The sequence below is a fragment of the Coregonus lavaretus genome, assembly GCF_964263955.1.
Source record: "Coregonus lavaretus genome assembly, chromosome: 37".
Lineage (NCBI taxonomy): Eukaryota > Metazoa > Chordata > Actinopteri > Salmoniformes > Salmonidae > Coregonus > Coregonus lavaretus.
The window spans coordinates 21,515,709-21,537,997 of record NC_140024.1 but is presented as its reverse complement, the minus strand read 5'-3'; the positions used below and the strand labels follow the sequence as shown (position 1 = coordinate 21,537,997).

Here is a 22,289-nt window from a genome sequence, read left to right as displayed (position 1 = left end):
TTCTCCTCCCCGTTGTATATGCCAGTAGTTCTCTATGTTGAAAAAGTATACAATTATCGTTGTGTTTGGAGCAAAGATCAACGTCTATTCAGTGTAACCTATATAGTTTTAAATTTCTACTATTGGGATAATTATTTTCTTTAAATCCACTTCTTGAATAGCAACTGCTTTTGTCTTGTATTACAACTGCGCAATAAGGTTCTCCTTTTTGTTACAGAACTGATGAAAACATAAACCGGACGTACAGCAAAAGAGACACATAGGCTACCGGTGACATGATGGGCTACAGTAGGCTACAATTTGGACAAGACGCTGATTGTAGCGAGTTTGAAATGAAAGCAACTCAATGTTTCAATGACGCGCAAGTTCGTGAAATGTATGCATGATGCGCTGAAGTAGCCTATGTATAGTAAACATCTATAAACAACACAAACATTTTCATGCCTTCGAAACAGAATCATACACTCTTTACTGTCCCCTCTACTGGTCAGTCACTCGCTCACGCTCTCACACACACACTCGCTCGCGAACCATGTGTATGAGAGAGAGCGCGAGAGAGAGCGAGAGAGAGGGGAGAGAGAGAGCGAGAGAGATTGCACCTCCGACGGTTTATGATAGAATAGCCCAGTGACCAATCACATCATAGATGGGCTGGGCTCAACATTTCTCACAGTCCTACATGGGCCCTTAAAGTTTGTTTGTTCGCGGAATGCGGTGTGTGATGAAAACGTGTTACTAACCCCGTTCGGCGATAATCAAATGAATCTGATTGGAATATTCGATACATAGCTTGGACTTCTGAGACACCTACGGTGCCATTACGCATGAGACTTCTATAGTCGATCTACGTTTTCCTCGCTGCGTTGAGGCACCACCAACCAACGATTAGGTATCGGTGTTTCAACATACAAGATCTGAATTACAACGACCTCAATGCAAATCTGAAAGGAGGATATACACAGCAACAGGGATCAGAGTTGTGGAAAGTATTTGTATGTGAGATCACGGAGGTTTCACCGTGAGCGTCTCATCAGTTCAAATTTACCTAACTCTGCTGGGTTTGATCGCTGCTTGGTCAATAGGAAAGATACGGTTCCGCGCATGGACTCAAGAGTGACATTCCACTAGTAGCCAAGATAAGCTTTACGTAGCTACCAGCTGGTTGCTAAGAAGGGTTAAACTGTATCTAAAGGGAGTTGGAAAACCCAGCCTTTTCTTCCACACGGATCAACTCATTGGGTGGGAGCTGAGAGAGAGACAAGAGTCCCCAGCAAATCAGGACCTAATTGATTAAAGATACTTAATTTGAATAGGGGGCTGGCGAGGTGCCAATCGCCTTTCAAAGAACCCTGTATGATTAATCGCAAAGCATTATTGATAATCATAACAGGACACATGCGCGGTGGATGGGCTCGATTTTCGTCATTTTGAGCAGATTTTGTATTAATTTTGTATTATTTCTTGGCTGATGTGTGAGCCAGCATGTCGCGGAGGAAACAAGCAAAGCCGCAACATTTCCAATCCGACCCTCATCTGGCCTTATCCGAGCACAATGGTAAGTTCGGGAAATGGATCGCTCTTATCCAAGCTACTATCTTTCAATATCTGGTTTACAGATTTTTTTTGTCTTTTTAGGGTTGTTTCTTTTTGGATAGGAACTATTCCCCCTTTTCTAAGTTAGCCTAATTTTCAATGAAACCATGCAATTTACAGTCTCAAAATCAGCTTATCACAACTAGACACATTTACTATGTGTTTAGGCTATCTACTTAATGATCAAACTATAGGCCGTGCCTTTTGTATATCGCTCTAAGACACAGTAAAATACTTTTATTCTTCGAAATATCATATTATTGCGTTTTGTTGTTCATACAACTAGAATGAAACTTTATGTTACAAAATATAACCGTTAAAAAGTGCATGCGTTATAATCTTGTTATTAGGCTGCTTAGTCTACTTTTACCTCGACATAGGCTTGTCTGTAGCCTACACTTTTAGTATTCACTTTTTAGAACACTTTGTGTGGTAGGCTACAAAGTTTGAGTTTTTAATCAGCATTTTTGTTTTACACACTTTGGAGCAAGTTTCCTCTATTGCTGCGGCAGGCGAAGTTGCTGCAGCGAGACGCTCCTTCAAGTTTCTGCTTTTGTAGTCGACTCAGTTTTCACTCCAATCATTGCCCAACTGTACACTGTGCACGGACAAGATACTTGTGCGTCGAAATAACCAATGTTTAGGCATATATAGAATATAAATAATAATCTGCATACTCTTATAAAGTTTCTACTGTTTCTGACTGTCGCGTATGTAGGCTAGTCTACAAAGTCGGTATTTCTCAGCCAAGCATTGGCTAGATGAAAATCAAATGATATATGATAAAATATAATCATTATTTGCTTACAATGAATACCTTATCGATTTTCAGTTTGTGGACATCTTTGTGGTCTTAATGGTGGATGGTAAACATTAGTTTACAAATTATATGTAAACATTAGTTTACAGGGAGGTAGCTCAGTTGGTAGAGCATGGCGTTTGCAACGCCAGGGTTGTGGGTTCAATTCCCACGGGGGGCCAGTATGAAAAAAATCAAAATAAAATAATAATAATAATAATGTATGCACTCACTAACTGTAAGTCGCTCTGGATAAGAGCGTCTGCTAAATGACATAAATGTAAATATGACTTTTAAACCACAATCTCAATGTGATGCTCGATGCAACAGAACACTGAAGTCATAATGACCTTATAGTTATTATGTATATCATTATTTAATGTTAATACATTATAATAGTTTTAGGCTTAGCCGCATGCACACTTTTTGTTTACTTCCTACATTTCCCTTGTGTATATTCCTAAACCGAAAATATTTAAAAACTGAAATGTTAGTATAGATGACATACTGCTTCCGATTCTCTCTCTTTCGCCCCCCCCCCCCCCCCCCCCCTTTTCACACACACACACACACACTGAGAGAAAGAAACAGTGAGGCACAGAGGCCTGTTATTTTACGAGATAAACAAGTTAACTTCTCCCTGAAACTTCTCTCTATCATTTTCCAAAATATGTAAAGAGTTTTATGTTCATTTACTTTAACAAAAGCTCAGCACCAAATTACCGTGAAAATGAGCTGGTATAAAGAAATATGTCAAGTTGTGGTTGAGAGCATCAAAAAGATGGTTGCTTTTGGAAGGCTTTGTCACACTTGCGAGTTTCCACTACTCCGAAGTGACCAGCTGTCCATCTCTGTTAAGTCCACCCAACAGTCACGTTTCCTCTTATGATGATAACTTTGATAAAATGATGTCTTCCAGAGCGACTTACAACAAGTTGGGCTTTAATTTTCTATTGCTAAAGATGTGCTTTAGACCTGATGTGAAAAACAGGTTATGGAAGTATGAAAACGTTTTTTTTTATAGGCCTACAACACCTATAGCCATAACTTTCACCCTATAGTGTTTGTAAGGTATTTTGATGCGGCAAAGTTTAAGTTTCACTATCTTAAAAATAGCAAGCAATTTCCAGATTATTAAAGTTTGTATATTCTATATTGCCTCAAACGTACAATTTAATGCAATAACCATTAAAAAAAATTGTTGAATGGTCGTAGTGAAACGACTGTAGTTTCGATCTAAAATTGTAGAATTGTAGATGTATTTCAAAAGTCTCAAATATATAGTAGATTTAAGCGTTGCGTTTTCTCTGTTCATTCGTTTAAATGGTTAGAGTAGGCTTTGTCTTTTTGCAGATGATATTGTCATTGGCTTTTTTCAAAGGAAATCATAAGCTTCTGTCTCTGATACAGTTTCCATTTGACTTGTTTGTAGTGACTGCTCTATAGTAGCCCATATTACACTATTATTACTATTATTAGTATTCATATCTGTTTGTTAGAAGTGTTTGCCATGACATAGCCTACAGAAAGAAAACAATAGAGGCTCTTTTATTTACCCTATATGGTTGTTTTTTCCATACACATTGTCTATGTATTTTCCTTCTGAAGAGTTGTATGGAAAGATATTTTCATCGAAACAGTCCATTTAGTTTGACTTATTTTACATCTATATTTTTGGAATGACTTGACGTTGTCCATGTTTTAAGCTGTTTGCTGTGTGTACAGCAATGTTGTTTGCAGTATACTTTCAGAAACACGTTATGCTAACTGGAAATAAAGGTCTGTTTCACCCAACTAAAAAAACCTTGCATGAGAAGCATTTATTGCTACCTAAGGTTGCATGATTTTGTTGGAACTAAGGATCAATGCAAAACATTGTCTATACCTAGAATCATACTTGTTTTTCCATGACTGTTGCGTTTTCCCTCAAATTTAATAAAGTAGTGAATAGTAACTTTAGTCATTCTCTGTCAGCAGACTGGTGCCTATTGAGTTTCACAATAAATAACCCAAATTCATTATGCGTTAAACAAGCTGAAAATGCAATACCTGTAATTCTGGGTTAGGGACATGGAATACTTGCATTTCTGATAATGGGTTGATAATTCTAGAATGTGTGCTCATGACTGAGAGATCTCCTGTTTGTGTGGAACTGGAAAGTCCTCAGGAGTCTCTGTATGCAAAATAAAAAGAGGGAGGCTAACATTCCCAATACACTTTAAGGAGATGCTGAGGGCATTTTGCAGCTGGGTAGTTAGTGTATGAGGCTGTGAGAGTCAAGGCTGTCTGTCTGTCTGTCTCTCATCTCGTCGCTCCAAGAGAGAGAGAGTTCTCGGGAGGGATGTTGAGCTGTTTTAACCTTTGCCAGAGTCCCCCTGTGTCTCCCTGTGTGAAGTTGATGAGAGTTCAGGCCGCAGTGTGTTCTCCTGTACCTCGTCATTGACCCCGCTGATCAGAGCCACAGGGGCCTAGCAGGGACCCTGTCCTCTATTTGTGATGGGGGGGTCTTATCAATGTGACCGCCATCCCCTTTCACCCTGCCAGAGTAGCCCCCCCAGAGGGAGATCGGCAGGGCGGTCCCCGGCCCTTCGCACTGTTGTACCCCGCAAACAACAGGGATTCAGTTACTTGTCATTTTGCCAATGTTTATATAGTGGAAGGCTGAGATGTATCCCGGCTGAAGGACTTGCTTGCTTTTCTCCCTTCTCCTCCCCTTTAAGCTTTAAGCATGTCACCAGGGCAAAGCTGCTAAGGCTGGGGCTTGTCCGTCCGGGAAACGGCAGCTTTAGTGGAACCCCATCTAGTGTTCACTGGGATGTTTCCAGTGAGGCCAGCAGTGTGAGGGCTGGAGAGGAGATGGGTTAGCTCATGCAGGCATCAGACATCAGACATCCTACTGAATTCACAAGTGTGAAGAGGCTTGAAGCCAGCGTCCCTGCAAAGTAACGTAGGAACTCTCAAAAAGCTACTCTGTCATCTTTTCTACTAATCAACATTTCTATCTCCCTTATTATTCACTCGCTTCTGTCCTTTTTCTCAGAGGATCTCGGTTTTGGTATGTGTCTCTTCTGCCTCCCTGAAGGCCTGTGCTCTGGTGACTCCTTGTTGCATGATGATGATGTTGAGATTTAGCAGTTTTAGGACACCACTTTTATACAGAGTAACACATTATTTATATTCAGAGATAATCCTCAGCTATTTTTTAAAACATTGACTAACTTATGCACGGTTGCTGTAGACATTTGGGCGTTGTGTGTATTAGAGCTGTTCTCATTTAGGCTGCGTATTTGTTGGTGTTATTTTCATAGTATTCATTTTTTTTATTCATAAAGATATCAGATTAACAAAATATTCAATATCATCTCTTTTTAAATGCATGTCTACTTATGTAAACAGACATGATTACCTCAGTAAATTATTATAGATTTAAGACTTTCAGATACTGCATGCTTCTGAGATGTTTTACCATTTTTAATAGTCAAGGTGGTGGTATGGAAATAGCTTCTTGTGAAAGAGCACATTTGAGATGGAATAATTTGATTGTTTTACTTTGACCACTATTTGCTTTACAATCACTGAGTATTTACGAAGGAAGGGGGTGGGGTGTGCTGGGTGTTGAGAGTAACACACTTTGAGATTTAGAAAGTGAATTTACCCCTTGGTTGGTCAAATCCTAGCCTGTTACAAGTATGTTATTATTACGGACATATATATATATATATATATATATATATATATATATTGTGGTTTCAGTGAATGTTATGAGAACTCTAAAGTTGATAACAGAGTTACATTTGGGCATATGCTCTTTGTTTTATTTTTCTCTGTGGTTTTGGATATAGTTATTTTGGTCGATAAACACGATAATGTTTAGATAGAATCCACAATGTGATACAATCCACAATGTCCAGTTTCCATTCACTTGATAAATGACAGAATGTTACATTGAAGGATAGGTATTACTCTGTATTAGACTGACTGCCTAACTAAATACGTTTTCCGCTAGTCTCTGAACAAACTTGAGCTAGTCACTTGTTCTTAGTGTTTTCCTACAGATTCCATTGGACAGTTTAAACAAACTTTTGGATGTATGGAATCTTCAATCTTTTTCTATTTTTTTTTACATTAATGATATGTGGAAATAGTAGCTCGCGGCTTCAACATGTGTGTCATCACTACACTGCAGTGTACTTTAATCTAGTACGAGAATTTTTGCATTGATAGTGCACTTTTGTAAGTTTGTAAAAGTTTGCTCCTGTAACCTCTAGGTAAGTTTTTTAAGTTCTTAAAGGGGGGTTCAAGCGCTTTTATTTTTTAGTTGACTTTGGAAAAGTTTTCTCACGTTTTTGGTTAGCTACATTAGTATTTTCTACAGCAGTGTATTCAGGACATTGTGTAAGTTGATGTATTTCCTCTTACTTAAAATCCACTTTCATTTGTTCACATGGTCAACCAATACCAAACAAAGATAGTCTTCCTTCCCACGAGGTAAATCAAACACATTTTTCATTACTGACGCTTTCAGGGGGGGCTGCATGGCTGATATTAAAAAGTTACCATTAAAGTTGGAGCGAGTCTTCTCCGTTTGCATGGTTAGAGTGGTGTGAGTCTGGGTTTTACTGTCATGGCAACTTTGCGTTATCTGATGTCCCAGAGCAGAGAAACATTGAGGGAGATAATCCCTGAATTAAACAGGATCTGCTTTGAGTCGGCCAAGATGAGCAGAGCAGGCCAGGCCGTGCCGACTAGCCCGCCACTCCCATGCTGAGTGAACAATGGGAAGCCATCCTGTCTCAGTGGGGCAGGGCCGCACTCCTCTCTCTCTCTCTGTCTCTCTCTCTCTCTCTCTCTCTCTGGGTTTCATTTGCAAATGAATCCTCCTCCCTTTTTGCCCCTGATGAAAATGTAGATGGCCGGCGCCCACACTGAAAGGGATTCATAGAGAATTGCAATTTGTATATCAACTTGTATGTTAAACAGTGAGATGTTGGTTTGGCAAAAAGGAGATAGAATGAGGAAAGTCTGGAGCACAGCAGTGGCCCATGGGTGTTGTCTCGCCTTTTGTTCTTTTCACACTAACCCCTGTGTTTGTTGAATGGACATTGCATAACCAAAAGCAGTTTCTATGCACATTTAAAATACAATTATCATTCATTTTGCGTATTCTTATTGGCTGGTATTGAATTGCCTGTTGCCTAAACTGGTGTGGCCAGTTGCTTGGTTTTGGGCAGCAAGATGTTCATTTTAATATACTGTATATGACAGCAGCTCCACTCATAGTTCTTGACTCACCATTTGTAGTTATGTTTTTGTTTTATTTTTCACTAAAAAGTATATATAAAGCATTGTGATACTTACACATTTACAACACTACAAATGAACAGTTGGAATTCCGTTTTTTATACAAAGTTTTATACTTTATGTTTAACTCTTCATTTTATATTAGGTACTATAATGTGTTTTATTTATTTTATGTGATGTATATTTATTAAATATACATTACATATTTATGTTATGTATATTTATTAAAATATGTGTTATGTAAACATTACGCATATTTTTATATTAACAAATTAGATTATTCTTAGTGATGTTAGTATAATAATGGCATATATAATTTTGCACCGTCTGTGTTGAGTGTCCGAGTGGCTAGAGAGAACAATCTGGAATCCAAAGGCTCTGTTTATTGTTGCTGTCAGATTCCGATTGCAGCTTCACTGGATACAAATTAGCTTAGTGACAGGGCTAACCTGTCCAAGATGCCTGTAGTCGAGTTGAAAATGAGCAAAGTTGACAGCAAATTGAAAGTCTAATAAGTCCTTCAAATGGTTGATTTGCGCTCAGTGGACAAGTAGACATTGAGGAGTATGAAATATTGGAAATCAATGCTTCTCTATGAAATGTCATTAAGCACCAATGTCCTCACTTCATAGTATTTTATATGTTGATGGATTATCTATAGAAAATGATTACTTAAAAGATGGTTGGATTGATGAAACCCAGATGTACATCTTCAAAGATCACTTTTAGGCAATATTAGAACAAGTATTATTGATTTACATTATTTTCTTATCCTGTTTCTCAGAGTCACCACATTAAAAGGGGTATTTTTCAATTTTTTCGTTTGGTTAATTGTTGCTTTTTTGATGGTTGTTTTTTTGTGAACGTATCAAGCGGATAAGTGTAAAACTGATTAATTTAAGATTAACAACAAAGGAATTTGAATAGATAAAGCTGCTTCTTCAGCTGCAAAACATTTGTAATCACTAATCCTCTGTTTCCCCCTCCTGTGTTTTTCAGGGGACACAGAGGAGCCCTGCTCGGAGGAAGACCCCCCCTACAAGGAGTCAGATGCCAACGTCTGTAGCAGATGTTGTGCTGAGTTCTTTGAACTATCAGATCTTGAACAGCACCAGAAGAATTGCACTAAGAATCAATTAGTTCTGATAGTGAATGAAAATCCTGCCTCTCCCTCCGGAACCTTCTCGCCCGGCTCCCCTCCACATAATCCTGATGAGCAGATGAATGACACGGTTAATAACACTGATCAAGCGGAGTGCAGTGACCTTTTGGAGCATAACGCTCTTGACAAAGAAGAATCTATGGACGTCGACGTTTCCGGAATCAACGCTCATCACGGTCACGACAATGATGGAGGCAACAGCCACATGGAAGGAGGCAGTCCCATCAACATGAACACGGGCAGTGGAAACAGCCACAGCTCCAGCAGGAACAGCTCTGGCCCAGCACCAGGCACCTCGACCATCTCTGCCCCTCAGCTACCTCAGCTCGGCAACCTGACTGACCTGGGGAGCTTCTCTATGATCAACAGCAACGTCATCATCGAAAACCTGCAGAGCACCAAAGTGGCTGTGGCCCAGTTCTCCCAGGAGACGCAGCGCTCCTCTGGGACCGGGTCCGGGGGCCCCAGGGTGGCAGTGCCGGCCCTGATGGAGCAACTCCTGGGCCTGCAGCAGCAACAGATCCACCAGCTGCAGCTCATTGAACAGATCCGTCACCAGATCCTTCTACTGGCCTCCCAGTCCCCTGAAATGCAGGTTCCCCCCAGCATCTCAGCACCATTAGGCTCGATGGGGCAGTCAGCCAACCCACTGACCACGCTCAGCTCCCATCTCTCTCAGCAGCTGGCTGCAGCCGCGGGCCTAGCACAGAGCCTGGCCAGCCAGTCTGCCAGCATCAGCAGCCTGAAGCAGCTGGCTGAAAGGGCACAGCTACCTCAGAGCAACAACCCCAGCAGCGGTGAATCATCTCAGAGCATCAGCTCACTGGGGCCGTCCACAGTCAACAACGCCCAGTCGTCATCTGACAAGAGGCCAATACATGCGATCAGCAGCAACCTCCACTCTCAGCTCAGCAACCCATCACACACTAAGTCGTCCATGCCAGCCTTTGGGATAGGTAGCCTGTTGAACCCTGTAACTAATCCACTTCTACCTCAGCCCCCCTCCGGCAACCCTCTATTTTCCAGCTCCCTGCCCAGTATTGGCACCACAGTGGAGGACCTCAACTCTCTGGCCGCGCTGGCCCAGAGGAAAGGCAAGCCACCAAACGTAACTTCATTTGAACCCAAGAGCAGCTCAGAGGAGGCGTTCTTCAAGCATAAGTGCAGGTTTTGTGCCAAAGTGTTTGGGAGTGACAGTGCCTTGCAGATCCACCTGCGATCTCACACAGGTGAGAGGCCGTACAAGTGTAACATCTGTGGCAATCGCTTCTCCACCCGGGGTAATTTGAAGGTCCACTTCCAGCGTCATAAAGAGAAGTATCCACATGTTCAGATGAACCCATACCCTGTCCCTGAGCATTTAGACAATATTCCAACGAGCACTGGCATTCCATATGGTATGTCAATGCCCCCAGAGAAGCCTGTGACCAGCTGGCTGGACAGCAAGCCTGTTCTCTCCACTCTGACCTCGTCAGTGGGCATGCTGCTCCCACCAACCATGCCCAGCCTGCCGCCATTCATTAAAAAAGAGGATCATTCGGTAGCCATAACCAGCCCTTCCATTTCTGCAAAGACTGACTCCGGTCGTGACGCTGCTGAGCCATCAATGAAAAGCAACGATGGGGTGTCTGAAGAAGCTGCGGCCCTGCCTACGTCAAACGGGAAAACTGAAGAGGGCAGTCACTCGTCGAGCTTTATGGCGAGAGTGAGCTCTGAGTCTGAGCGCAACACAGAATACACAACCTCCAACAGCCCTCCTATGATGACCAACCCTCTCATGCCCCTCATGTCTGAGCAGTTCAAGGCTAAGTTCCCGTTCGGGGGCCTCTTGGACCCGCTCCAGGGGTCGGAGACCTCCAAGCTGCAGCAGCTGGTGGAGAACATCGACAGGAAGGTGACTGACCCCAACGAGTGTGTCATCTGCCACCGCGTGCTCAGCTGTCAGAGCGCCCTGAAAATGCATTACCGTACTCACACTGGAGAGAGGCCCTTCAAGTGTAAAGTGTGTGGCAGAGCCTTCACTACCAAGGGGAACCTGAAGACCCACTACACCGTCCACCGGGCCATGCCTCCACTCAGGGTCCATCACTCCTGCCCCATCTGCCAGAAGAAGTTCACCAACGCAGTTGTCCTGCAGCAGCACATCCGCATGCACATGGGAGGGCAGATCTCAAACACCCCACTGCCAGACAGCTACCCTGAGTCCATGGGCTCCGACACGGGTTCCTTCGATGAGAGGAACTTCGATGAGAACTTCGATGACCTGGACAACTACTCTGATGATGATGATATGGAGGGGATTGAAGGGATGGAGGGGATGGAAGGAATGGAAGACGGCCCTGACAGCAGCGTCCCAGACACCCCTAAGTCAGTCGACGCCTCCCAAGACAGCCTGTGCAATTCCCCCTCTCACACCGAGATGGTCGTCCAGGAGGGGCAGGAGAAAAACCATCATGCCCACCACAACGCCCACCACAATACCCACCATGATATCGACTATAGAATCCACCACAACAGCCACCATAACAATCAGCATCACAGCCACCATAACAACCACCATAACAATCAGCTTAACAGCCACCATAACCCCCACCAGAGGCTGGTAGAGGAGCTGCAGGCCAGCAGAATAAAGGCCATGGGGAACGGAGGTTCAATGGAAGGGGACTGCCATACTAACGACTCCTCATCCCTGGGTGGGGACATCGAGAGCCAGAGTGCCGGGAGTCCAGCTGTGTCAGAATCTACCTCTTCCATGCAGGCCTCGTCCCCCACCAATGGGCAGCCTCAACAGCAACGTAAATCCCCCAGCCTGGAGGAAAGACAGGAGAGACAGGAGAGGCACCAGAGGGCTATGTCCCTGGATCACATCAGTGCCAGCCTCATGCAGCATCACCCTTCCAGCATTGGGGCCCTGGACCTGACATCCTGCAACCCGTCTAAAGACCCACTGGGCATGCTCTTCCCATTCCGCGATCGCGGCACCTTCAAGAACACGGCATGTGACATCTGTGGGAAGACGTTTGCATGTCAGAGTGCCTTGGACATCCACTACCGAAGCCATACCAAAGAGAGACCGTTCATTTGCACAGCCTGTAACCGGGGCTTCTCGACCAAGGGCAACCTGAAGCAGCACATGCTCACTCACCAGATGAGGGACTTGCCCTCGCAGCTCTTCGAACCCTCCAACACCAGCCTCTCCTCCAGTCCGACCCCCTCCCTCCTCTCTGTGAACTCCCTGTCCTCCATGATCAAATCAGAGGTCAACGGCTTCCTCCACGGCCTCCACCACCATCAGGACCACCACAGGGACCACCATAGGGACCATCACAGGGACCACTACAGGGACCACCACAGGGACCACCACAGAGACAACCAGGACCGGGATCACCGTAAGGACATGCCCAGCAACATGCCCCATGGCCTGGTGACCTCCTCGGCCTCTACATCCCCGGTGCCCTCGGCCTCTGCTCCTCCACGCCGGACACCCAAGCAGCACTACTGCAACACTTGTGGGAAGACCTTCTCCTCCTCCAGCGCTCTGCAGATACACGAGAGGACCCACACTGGGGAGAAGCCCTTTGCCTGCCACATCTGTGGTCGGGCTTTCACCACCAAAGGAAATCTCAAGGTAATTGTATGATTATAAACATTATGAATGCAATAGGTAAAATACACACATATTCAAAATCTCAGGGCAATTGTATGTTTAAAAACATTATGAATGGATTTGGAAAATGTCCACATATTTATTCATGAATATCTATAAGAGGAGTATAAAAAGCACCCGAATTTTGGTCCACAACTTTGAGCAACAAATTTAAGTGTGTTATGTCAGTGCCATTCGGAAGTAGTAATGGACTATAATTGATGAAAGAACCAGCTTAGCGGAAAGGTTGTATCACCCCATTAATATGATTATTGGGTAGAAACCTGAGAATGTGATCAGCAGAGCACAGCTGGGAATGGTTCAGTTAACAGCATTAACTACAGTTACCAGAGGCAACCATCCTCAGTTTTCCAGAGTTTATCCAGTGAAAATCCCAGAGTTTCCCTTTGATCATTTGGAAAAGGTCCCTACTCAGAGATAAACAGGAACTGAAGGGCCAAATGTGATCACACCACTGTGAGAAATCAAAGGGGCGAAACGTAGAGAGGCGTAACATTTAGGAAGGACTGTCAAATGTATAACCAGATTGCAATTACCAGTAATCAGCACTAGTTATAGTTCACACCCTTGTTGATATAAAAATACAATACCCTTATTATTTGTAGCAAGAGTTCACATTTTGCTGATGCTATGATTTTGTAGTGTGTTTTTATTAAAATAATGTTTAATTTCTAGCAAGTGATATTTTAAAACACATTGCTAGATGTGTGCTTTCTTGTGTGCTCTGGACAACAGAATCAGTTGTGTATCTGACACCTACATGTTTGAACATTGATTTAAAAAGAATAACATAATTATCTGAAACACTCATCCTTTCAGAATCAAAAGAAGAAGGAAAATACATTGTCCTTGTTGGGAAAGGTCATAGCATGGGTAAATGTCAGATGTAATACTGGCCAGGGCAATGAGAGTGGGCACTGCAATTTGAACAAAAGCACAAGGGTCTCCCTCATGAGACATTTGAATTAAGGTTTCAGATTAAATGCAGTATATCATCCTAGCCATAATAAAATGGTTACTCCATGCCCACGTCCCCACGCCTTTCACAGCTCACTGCACCAATCCTCCTGCTGCACCCAGGGTGCTGAACTATTTTAACGCTAACTTGCTGTTTATTATTAAAACATTTTCCATTGCATCATCTGTTACTATGTGCCTTTGTTGTGACCAAGTTTTAAATATTGCTTATCTCTCTCTCTCTCTCTCTCTCTCTGTTTCTCTCTCCAGGTTCATATGGGCACACACATGTGGAACAGCGCCCCTGCCAGACGTGGCCGTCGGCTCTCTGTAGACGGCTCCATGGCCTTCCTGGGCACCAACCCTGTCAAGTTCCCAGAGATCTTCCAGAAGGACATGGTGTCTAGGGCGGGCAACGGAGACCCGGCTAGCTTCTGGAACCAGTACGCTGCAGCCTTCTCCAACGGCCTAGCCATGAAGACCAACGAGATCTCTGTCATCCAGAACGGAGGCCTGCCGTCTCTGTCGGGGAGCATGGGGAACGGGGGCAGTTCGCCCGTGGGCGGCCTCACAGGCAGCCTGGAGAAGCTGCACAGTACAGAATCCAATGCCGCTCTGGCTGGCCTGGAGAAAATGGCCAACGCCGAGAACGGGACCCACTTCCGATTCACACGTTTCATGGAGGACAACAAAGAGATTGTCACCAACTAGAGACTTTTTTCCTCTCATATGTTCACAGAGACACACACACACATACACACACACACACACACACAGAGGGAGAGAAAGAGAAGACCAAGAATGACTTGGCTTTGGCTTGCCTTTGAAACTTTACGAACATGAGTGTGAAGAGAACTTGCTTTTTTGTACAATGTACAACATGTTATAGTTTTAAGGAGCTTATTTATTAGTGATTATAACCTTGCTCGGAACCAAGTGGAAGCATTAACAGTTAGTTTTTTTCTGTTCTACGGCCAGAATGGGTATGAGCTAAAAGTGTGCTTTTGAAACTTTAGCATATCTTTACCTTAGCATTAAGTTATTTTTTGTCTGTAGTATATAGCTATAACACAACTGTTGATGTTCATGTGATGCATTAGATCTGTAATAAACGAAACAGAATGGATGTAAATAATGTACACTAATCTACTCTAGATGGTCTAACAGATGTGTATTAACGTTCCCCATGAAAAAAATTATTGAGACTTCAGGCAAGGGACTATGATGGCACTGTAGTCCTTTCCTTATCAACCGCTATTGATCTGTTATTTAAGGAAAAAGAAGGAATTCAAGCATTTCAAGTGTTTATTTAGAGTTACAGTAGGCCTAACCTGTTTTGTTCTTTAATGTTATTCTCTGTATTGTGCTTTTTCTCTTTCTTCCATAGTTCCATTTTTTTCTTCTTGATCTTTTTTAATTTGTTTTGCTTTTGTGGTGTAAAGTTTAACACAAAACAGTTGTGTTGTTAGAGGAGATGATGAATTCGGAGAGGGCCACTTCCTGGTTTGAACTGAGAAGAGAGCCAATCATGTGGGTGGGATTCTCCTATAGGTCATCTGCTGGATTTCCACATTGCTGCTATGTCCTCAGTATCCTCATTGACATCAAGTGCAACATATGTGTTGAAGTGTATGTAAATAATGTCAGATGTGGGATCTACAAATTCCATCACAACAAAATGTACATATAAAGCTCACAAGACAAAGTCCATCTTGGCCAGGGGACAAATGATAGTGTTTTTATAAATATAAATATATATTAGGTTTGACAACCTTCGGACTGTTACATGCACTTTCTTGGAAAGTTGGAAGATCTTTATGGGTCCAGTTTCTCTACACTTTAATACCTACTAACAACTAAGATAATGTCATTCTTTACTCTAATAATCAAATACATCCGTTTTCCAAAAGAAAATTATGAGTGTTTGTGTCTCTTCATTCTCTTTTATTTCTTTCAGTTTTGTATGCTTTATGATTTGCCGATAATGGGGGTTTGGAATAATTTGAGGGTTTTCACTTTTGAAATGTGGTCTTTTCATCTTATTTGAGGGATCAGATATATATTTTTTGTGGATTGAATTTTTTAATTTGAGTTTAAATAGGCCTACATGCACTTATGAAATAATACTGTATCATGGATCTATAACACTGGTCAATGGTAAATTAATTGATCTCCCCTCTCATTTTCGACTGGCACTTGTTGTGAAGCAGCCTATTCTTTTTAAAGTAATTTAAAAGTGATTTTCATGATTGTGTCAAACAATCTGAGTTCGGATGTAGACGTAATCAATGAGGACACCTGGGTTGTGTTGATCGGTCATTAAAAAGTATGCGATAGCAGAAGTCACATTTCTTAGTTCATCATTCCTGCTGTTGTCAGTCCTTTGAATCTTTAATTAAATAATCGACCGGTCCAGAAACCCTCTGTCTTTCAAAGGCTTGATGTGATGGATTTAGAAGACTCGTCGTCACTCTAAAGGGTAACTCTCTCTGTCACTCATCGTACATTTTAATCCATGTTTCACCGGAGTGAAATTAGGAAGGAAGTGAATGGGAAGAAATGGGGTGTCCGGGCTTTATGCCTATGCAGATTGCAGACCACGTTTAGTTCAAATTTCAAAATAATGCATCATTATATCTTGATGATGGCCAGAATAGGCCTTATAAATTACATCAAAGTGAACAACAACAAATTAGCCAATTTAGGCATACAATGTGTCATGGCGCATAGTATTTGAATAATCTCTTTCATTTGGTGGTAGAAAATATAAAACTTTTGTTTTGAGCTAGTGTCCTAAGAGAAGCTGCATTGTTACTTTCTGTGTGACGCCTCACAAAACTAGAGAAAGGGACATAATCGCCACAACGACCACGAGGACAGCTGATGGAACGGTTGATTACATTGGAGGCATATTTTCCCCTTTTGCATTTCAACAGCTGCATTTAATTTAACACATCATTGCACATCCTGCAATACAGGACCTGTTCATTTGAGCTCCGCATCCTCTCTCCCTCGCCGCTCTCTCTCCCCCTCTTCGGGATTTTATAGCTGGCTAAATTCCCCAATATTTACAAGATCTCGATGCTAAATGATCCTTGCAGCGGGCCTGGTGCGGGACCGACGATGGGATCCCCGCCCCCCATGCCTGTTTTCCCTTTTGACGGTCACATCTGGTCCGCTGATAGAGCTTTGTTTGTACAGTGCATCAGCTTCCGGATTATTTTATTACAGAGTCGGAATACCTGACTCCGTCCTCTGTTTATTGACTCAAAGGAATACAAATGTGCTCTGATCTCGGTACTCCGTGATTTGGTCAGTGATTTGTCTTAGAAAAGAAAACAAGGAAATGAAGTGTATGATAATATCGGATTTTTTTGTCTTGTAAATGTGACATTTATTGATATAGCAGTTTATGATTATAGTTTGACTAATGATACCTGATCTGCCCATTTAATCAGTCGTATATTTAGCTCCATACACTTTGATGTAGAATGGAAGTTATTTAATATTTCGTTTGTAACCTTAAGTGGGCCTGTAAAACTACGCAGGAAAAAAGTTTTTCTTTAGATTTATTAACACGAATTTCATAATATATGTTATACTATAGTGGGTTCAATATCCATCCAGAAGCACCATATTTAAAAAATAATAATATTGATTATAATAAACTATAATGAACTAATAATAATAATAATAATAATAATAATAGTAGTAATAATAATAATGGTAAAATTGCAATGACAATGAGAACAATTTGTTTGTTTCATTTGTTTATTTCAGCCATGTTAAAATAAATCAAAAATAGTTCATAATTCTTCATTCAAAACAATAGATACAATTTTCAAATGCATGTAATAGTGGCTGGATATTATGGTTATAATTTTAAGAGCAGGAATTACTTAAATTCAATCAAACTTTGAACTGGTGGAACTTTAGTTATATGCCTATATAAAATGTGTGGCTATAGTTCACTATATCACTGTTGTGCATGTAGTGGTAATGAAGTGTTTGAAGTGATACAGTGTGCTTGTTTTCACTCAGCCTCAAGGTGGATAAACTACTCTGATTGCAGTTGGGTATAGTCTATGTCCTTGATGACGGTCCAAAGCTCTGAAATGCTGCAATGCACCAAGGGAAATGTGTTGAAAAAAAGGGTCTTTTTAATTTCAGGAATATCTCCTATTAATGTATACATCCTTTTAATTCAGCTATTTAAAGAAATATCAAATCTTCAGAGGCTTGAGAGCCCAGATACTAGGGTACAAAACATAAATGATTGCTAATTACATAATCATAAAAAAATAACCCAGCCTTAACTCGAGAGCCTGGCCAGGGATTTAGGAGAAGGAAAAATGGTGGGATAAGCATATGGAGCAGCTCCCCTTGTGTAATCAAAGGAGAGAGAAAGGATGCAATAAGGAGAAATCATGAAATAGACACATGCTTTTAGTTGTGTAACAAACCCTCAGTGAGTGGTCCTAGTGATGTGTGGTGGAGGAGGGTCTTTTTCCCCAGGCGTGCAGCAGGCAGCAGCCCCACGTAGCTTTTGGTTAAATATTGATTGAGCTGTGCAGCATTACAGAAACACTTGAATCTCAGGTGGCAGGAATGTGTAGAATTGATCTCTTCCACTGTGCCTCCCAGTAGTGGCTTTCTGCTTCACAACACAGCACCACAGGAAGACTGGGGTGAAACATGGTGAAACACAATCGCTACAGGCTGAGTGGGGCTGCCCCTACTCTGCCCATGTGGCTCTCTGACAGACAGGCTTTTTGAGTGTGTCTCCATGCCACTGTCCGGTGTGATAGAATAAGATGAATATACACTTTTTAATTCACACACATGCACACACACACACACACACACACTTCTGTGTGCATTACCTACAAACGTTCTTATGGAAGATGTAGTTCTGTCTCGTTTCCACCATTACTGGTATTGATGTTTGTTTTGAAGCCTTTATAACGTTATGTTTTAGTGTTGTTCTTTAACGGACCTAACTGGTTTAAGGAGGTAATGTCTGAAGGGGAGGATGGGACATATTAGCAAAGTAACTTTATTGTCACTTTAGTTTTAGTGTCTCTACAGTAAAGTCTGTGCTCTATAATTAGCACATTTATAACTTGCAATTTGCTATCTTTTTTTGTTTTTGCAATTTTAGTTATGAAAGAATAAACAGCAAGGGAGCTAACACCGCTTTAATTCTATAATCCATCAGACATATTTTATGGACTTGAACTCATGCAGTGTACCTTCCATACAGTCCCTAGCCCAACCTCCCAGTGAAGTATGGATTATGCTTCACAGACCTGTGTACTCCAAAGCCCCCCTCCTTCACTGTCCCGTCCTGGGCTGTCAGGCCTGCCGAGTCGATACAAACTGTAGCCTGGGGCCTGGTGGTGTGGATAGCCTGGTATGGTGTGGAGCAGGGACTCCCCACTGAGTCTCTGGCCTGGCTCTGGGTGATCAAAGACCTGCTGAGAACAATGGTGAGCCACGCTGAGCCACGCTCCACGGCCCCAAGACACACGGCCACCGAGCCACACCTGCACCGCAGCCTACACCTGCCAATCAATACCAGCCAGGTGACAGGCCTGCCGCTAAGGGCCTCTAAAAGGAGCTTCCTAGAGTGACTCTCAAGTTAGTGTCAAGTTTCAAATCTTTTTTATCATATGTAATATACACTTTGAAAATTCATTGGAAATCATACTCATCATTGAGTGAACAGAATAGTGAATAAAATATAACATTTGTTATATTCTCTATGACTATCAGCTCATTTGAGTATGCTTTTAAATCACTTCTATTCTTCTCTACTTTCCCTTTCTACTCCAGTGTGTCTCCCCCTCTCTTCTCCTCTGATGATTCTCATGGCTTTGGTTTCCTGTGGAAAAAACAGAGACAGTCTACAGCGTGTACACAGCTGGTTGGGAGACAAGACTTCCAGATTGTGAGTACAAACATTAAGCAGGATTTCTTTGCCCTGTGTTACACTCACATTTATCACAGAAGAGCGATAAAAGTCTTCCAAGGAAATATCCACTATACACCCAGTTCTAAGACTTTTCACTTACCCTTCATGTTTGTTTTGGTCTCATGTAGTTCTAAAATATATAGTATTTGCATGGTTTATTTTAATGGTACAGCGATTCTGGGGACTATCCAAACGTGAAGGTCATTTAGCTTTCAGTTCATCCGCTCTCTTTCCTTTTGTGTGGTGAGAAAGAGAGATTGCATTTCATGACCTATTGTGTCCAGGGAGTCCCCAGACAAACAGGTGGGAGCTCTAATGTGGGGTCCTCTTGGGGAGGGAAGGAAGACTGGGTTAGTCAGACCAGACTGGAAGAGAGGAGGGACTGGAAGGCTCTTTGGGTATTCTTTAATAAGTCACTCATGCATAGCACAGCCACCACAATGTTCTGTTTCCCCATCGTCCATCCAACAGGATCCTTCAGGGATGCTAATGGCTGTAATGTACAGTAAGGGCTTGTCTTACCCACAAGGCCCTGTTGTCTCTCTCCCCCCTGTTTATCATCACCAGTGAAATTGCAGGGCCGTTTTAGGAGGGGTTTATTGCAAGGAGAGACATTTATCTTCTTTGTGATGCTAATTCTTAAAAATGTGGTGTCTGGGTTTGTGTCTTTCAAGCCAGGTAGGTTTATAAGACTGGGCTTTTGAGGAGAAACAACCTGCTTTTATTTATAAGGGGAAAACGATACTCAGACTTGCTTTATGATCTCTCCTATCTGCGTTTTTAATTTCATGTATGTTTGCTTCCATTTTAAGATAAGTCACATGTACGTTTGCATTATACAGTGGAACGGAGACAGATCGTCTTTCTTTTCTTTAAGAGACTAGCTCTTTGAGATTAAGTAGGCTGATTGTGTCCCTTTCACCGTCAGAATTACGGTTGGTAACCCTATCCACCACTGTCTGCTAGAGGGCTTAGACACACACAGGCTCGTTGACACTCTGTTAATGTCATCTCACAGATTAGATTTCCTCATCACCATCTAACCTTAAGTCCCACAACCCTCGACATACATTCTTACTTTCCTGTTTTTCACAGTGCCAAAGCATGACAGCAAGGCAGTGGTTCGATGTACCAACGTTATGGTTTCAAAACAGAGATAACGATTTGGAAATTATAAAATATTATGGCTGATAGAACGTCATGAAACGATGGCTTCGATGTTCGCGGGACAGACTTCAGTCACTTGTCAGGTGTGTTTGATTCCATTGACACTTGACCAAGATACTTGAGTTTATTGAATGTGTCATTTTCGGCCTGCAAGTAAAAAGGGTACCTGTGCAGTGGTAAGCCCCTACAAGCACATCACACAGTGACAGCTGATGCGCTAGTACAACCCTGAAGCTATTGAAGTTTGGTCAAAACAGACCATGCTTGTTCTAGTGTTTTGTGTTGTCCTCCTGTATATACACTGAACAAAAATATAAAGGCAACATGTAAAGTATTGGTCCCATATTTCATGAGCTGAAATAAAAGATCCCAGAATTTTTCCATACGCACAAAAAGCTTATTTCTCTCACATTTTGTGCACAAATATGTTTACATCCCTGTTAGTGAGCATTTATCCTTTGCCAAGATAATCCATCCACCTGACAGGTGTGGCATATCAAGAAGCTGATTAAACAGCATGATCATTACACAGGTGCACCTTGTCACACAACACAATGCCACAGATGTCTCAAGTTTTGAGGGAGCGTGCAATTGGCATGCTGACTGCAGGAATGTCCACCAGAGCTGTTGTCAGAGAATTGAATGTTAATTTCTCTACTATAATCGGCCTCCAATGTCGTTTTAGAGAATTTGGAAGTACTTCCAACCAGCCTCAAAACCGCAGACCACGTGTATGGTGTCCTGAGGCCCATTGTCGTGCCATTCATTCGCCATCTCCTCATGTTTCAGCATGAAAATGCACGGGCCCATGTCACAAGGATCTGTACACAATTCCTGGAAGCTGAAAATGTCCCAGTTCTTCCATGGCCTGCATACTCACCAGACATGTCAATCATTGAGCATGTTTGGGATGCTCTGGATTGATGTGTACGACAGCGTGTTCCAGTTCCCACAAATATCCAGTGACTTCGCACAGTCATTGAAGAGGAGTGGGACAACATTCCTCAGTCCACAATCAACAGCCTGATCAACTCTATGCAAAGGAGATGTGTCGCGCTGCATGATGCAAATGGTGGTCACACCAGATACTGACTGGCTTTCTGATCCATGCCCTACCTTTATTTAATACGGTATCTGTAACCAACAGATGCATATCTGTATTCCCAGTCATGTGAAATCTATAGATTAGGACCTAATGAATGTACTTCAATTGACTGATTTCCTTATATGAACTGTAACTCAGTAAAATAGTAAAAATGTTTGCATGTTGCGTTTATATTTTTGTTCAGTATACAGTGAGGGAAAAAAGTATTTGATCCCCTGCTGATTTTGTACGTTTGCCCACTGACAAAGAAATGATAATATAAAAAAATTATATGCCATTTAGCAGACGCTTTTATCCAAAGCGACTTACAGTCATGCGTGCATCCATTTTTGTGTATTGGTGGTCCCGGGGATCGAACCCACTACCTTGGTGTTACAAGCGCCGTGCTCTACCAGCTGAGCTACAGAGGACCACATGATCAGTCTATAATTTTAATGGTAGGTTTATTTGAACAGTGAGAGACAGAATAACAACAACAAAAAATCCAGAAAAACGCATGTCAGAAATGTTATAAATTTATTTGCATTTTTAATGAGGGAAATAAGTATTTGACCCCCTCTAAAT

At 42.1% G+C, this 22,289-nt stretch overlaps 1 protein-coding gene across 1 annotated transcript; it reads left to right on the top strand.

Moving 5' to 3' along the window:
* Positions 1-682: 682 nt before the first annotated feature.
* Positions 683-15,735, top strand: LOC311111944 (sal-like protein 1). The gene is made up of 3 exons (XM_084154879.1): positions 683-1,555; positions 8,693-12,483; positions 13,750-15,735. Exons 1-3 carry the CDS (start codon positions 1,483-1,485, stop codon positions 14,188-14,190), a joined length of 4,305 nt encoding a protein of 1,434 aa, XP_084011005.1. The 5' UTR covers positions 683-1,482; the 3' UTR covers positions 14,191-15,735.
* Positions 15,736-22,289: the final 6,554 nt, after the last annotated feature.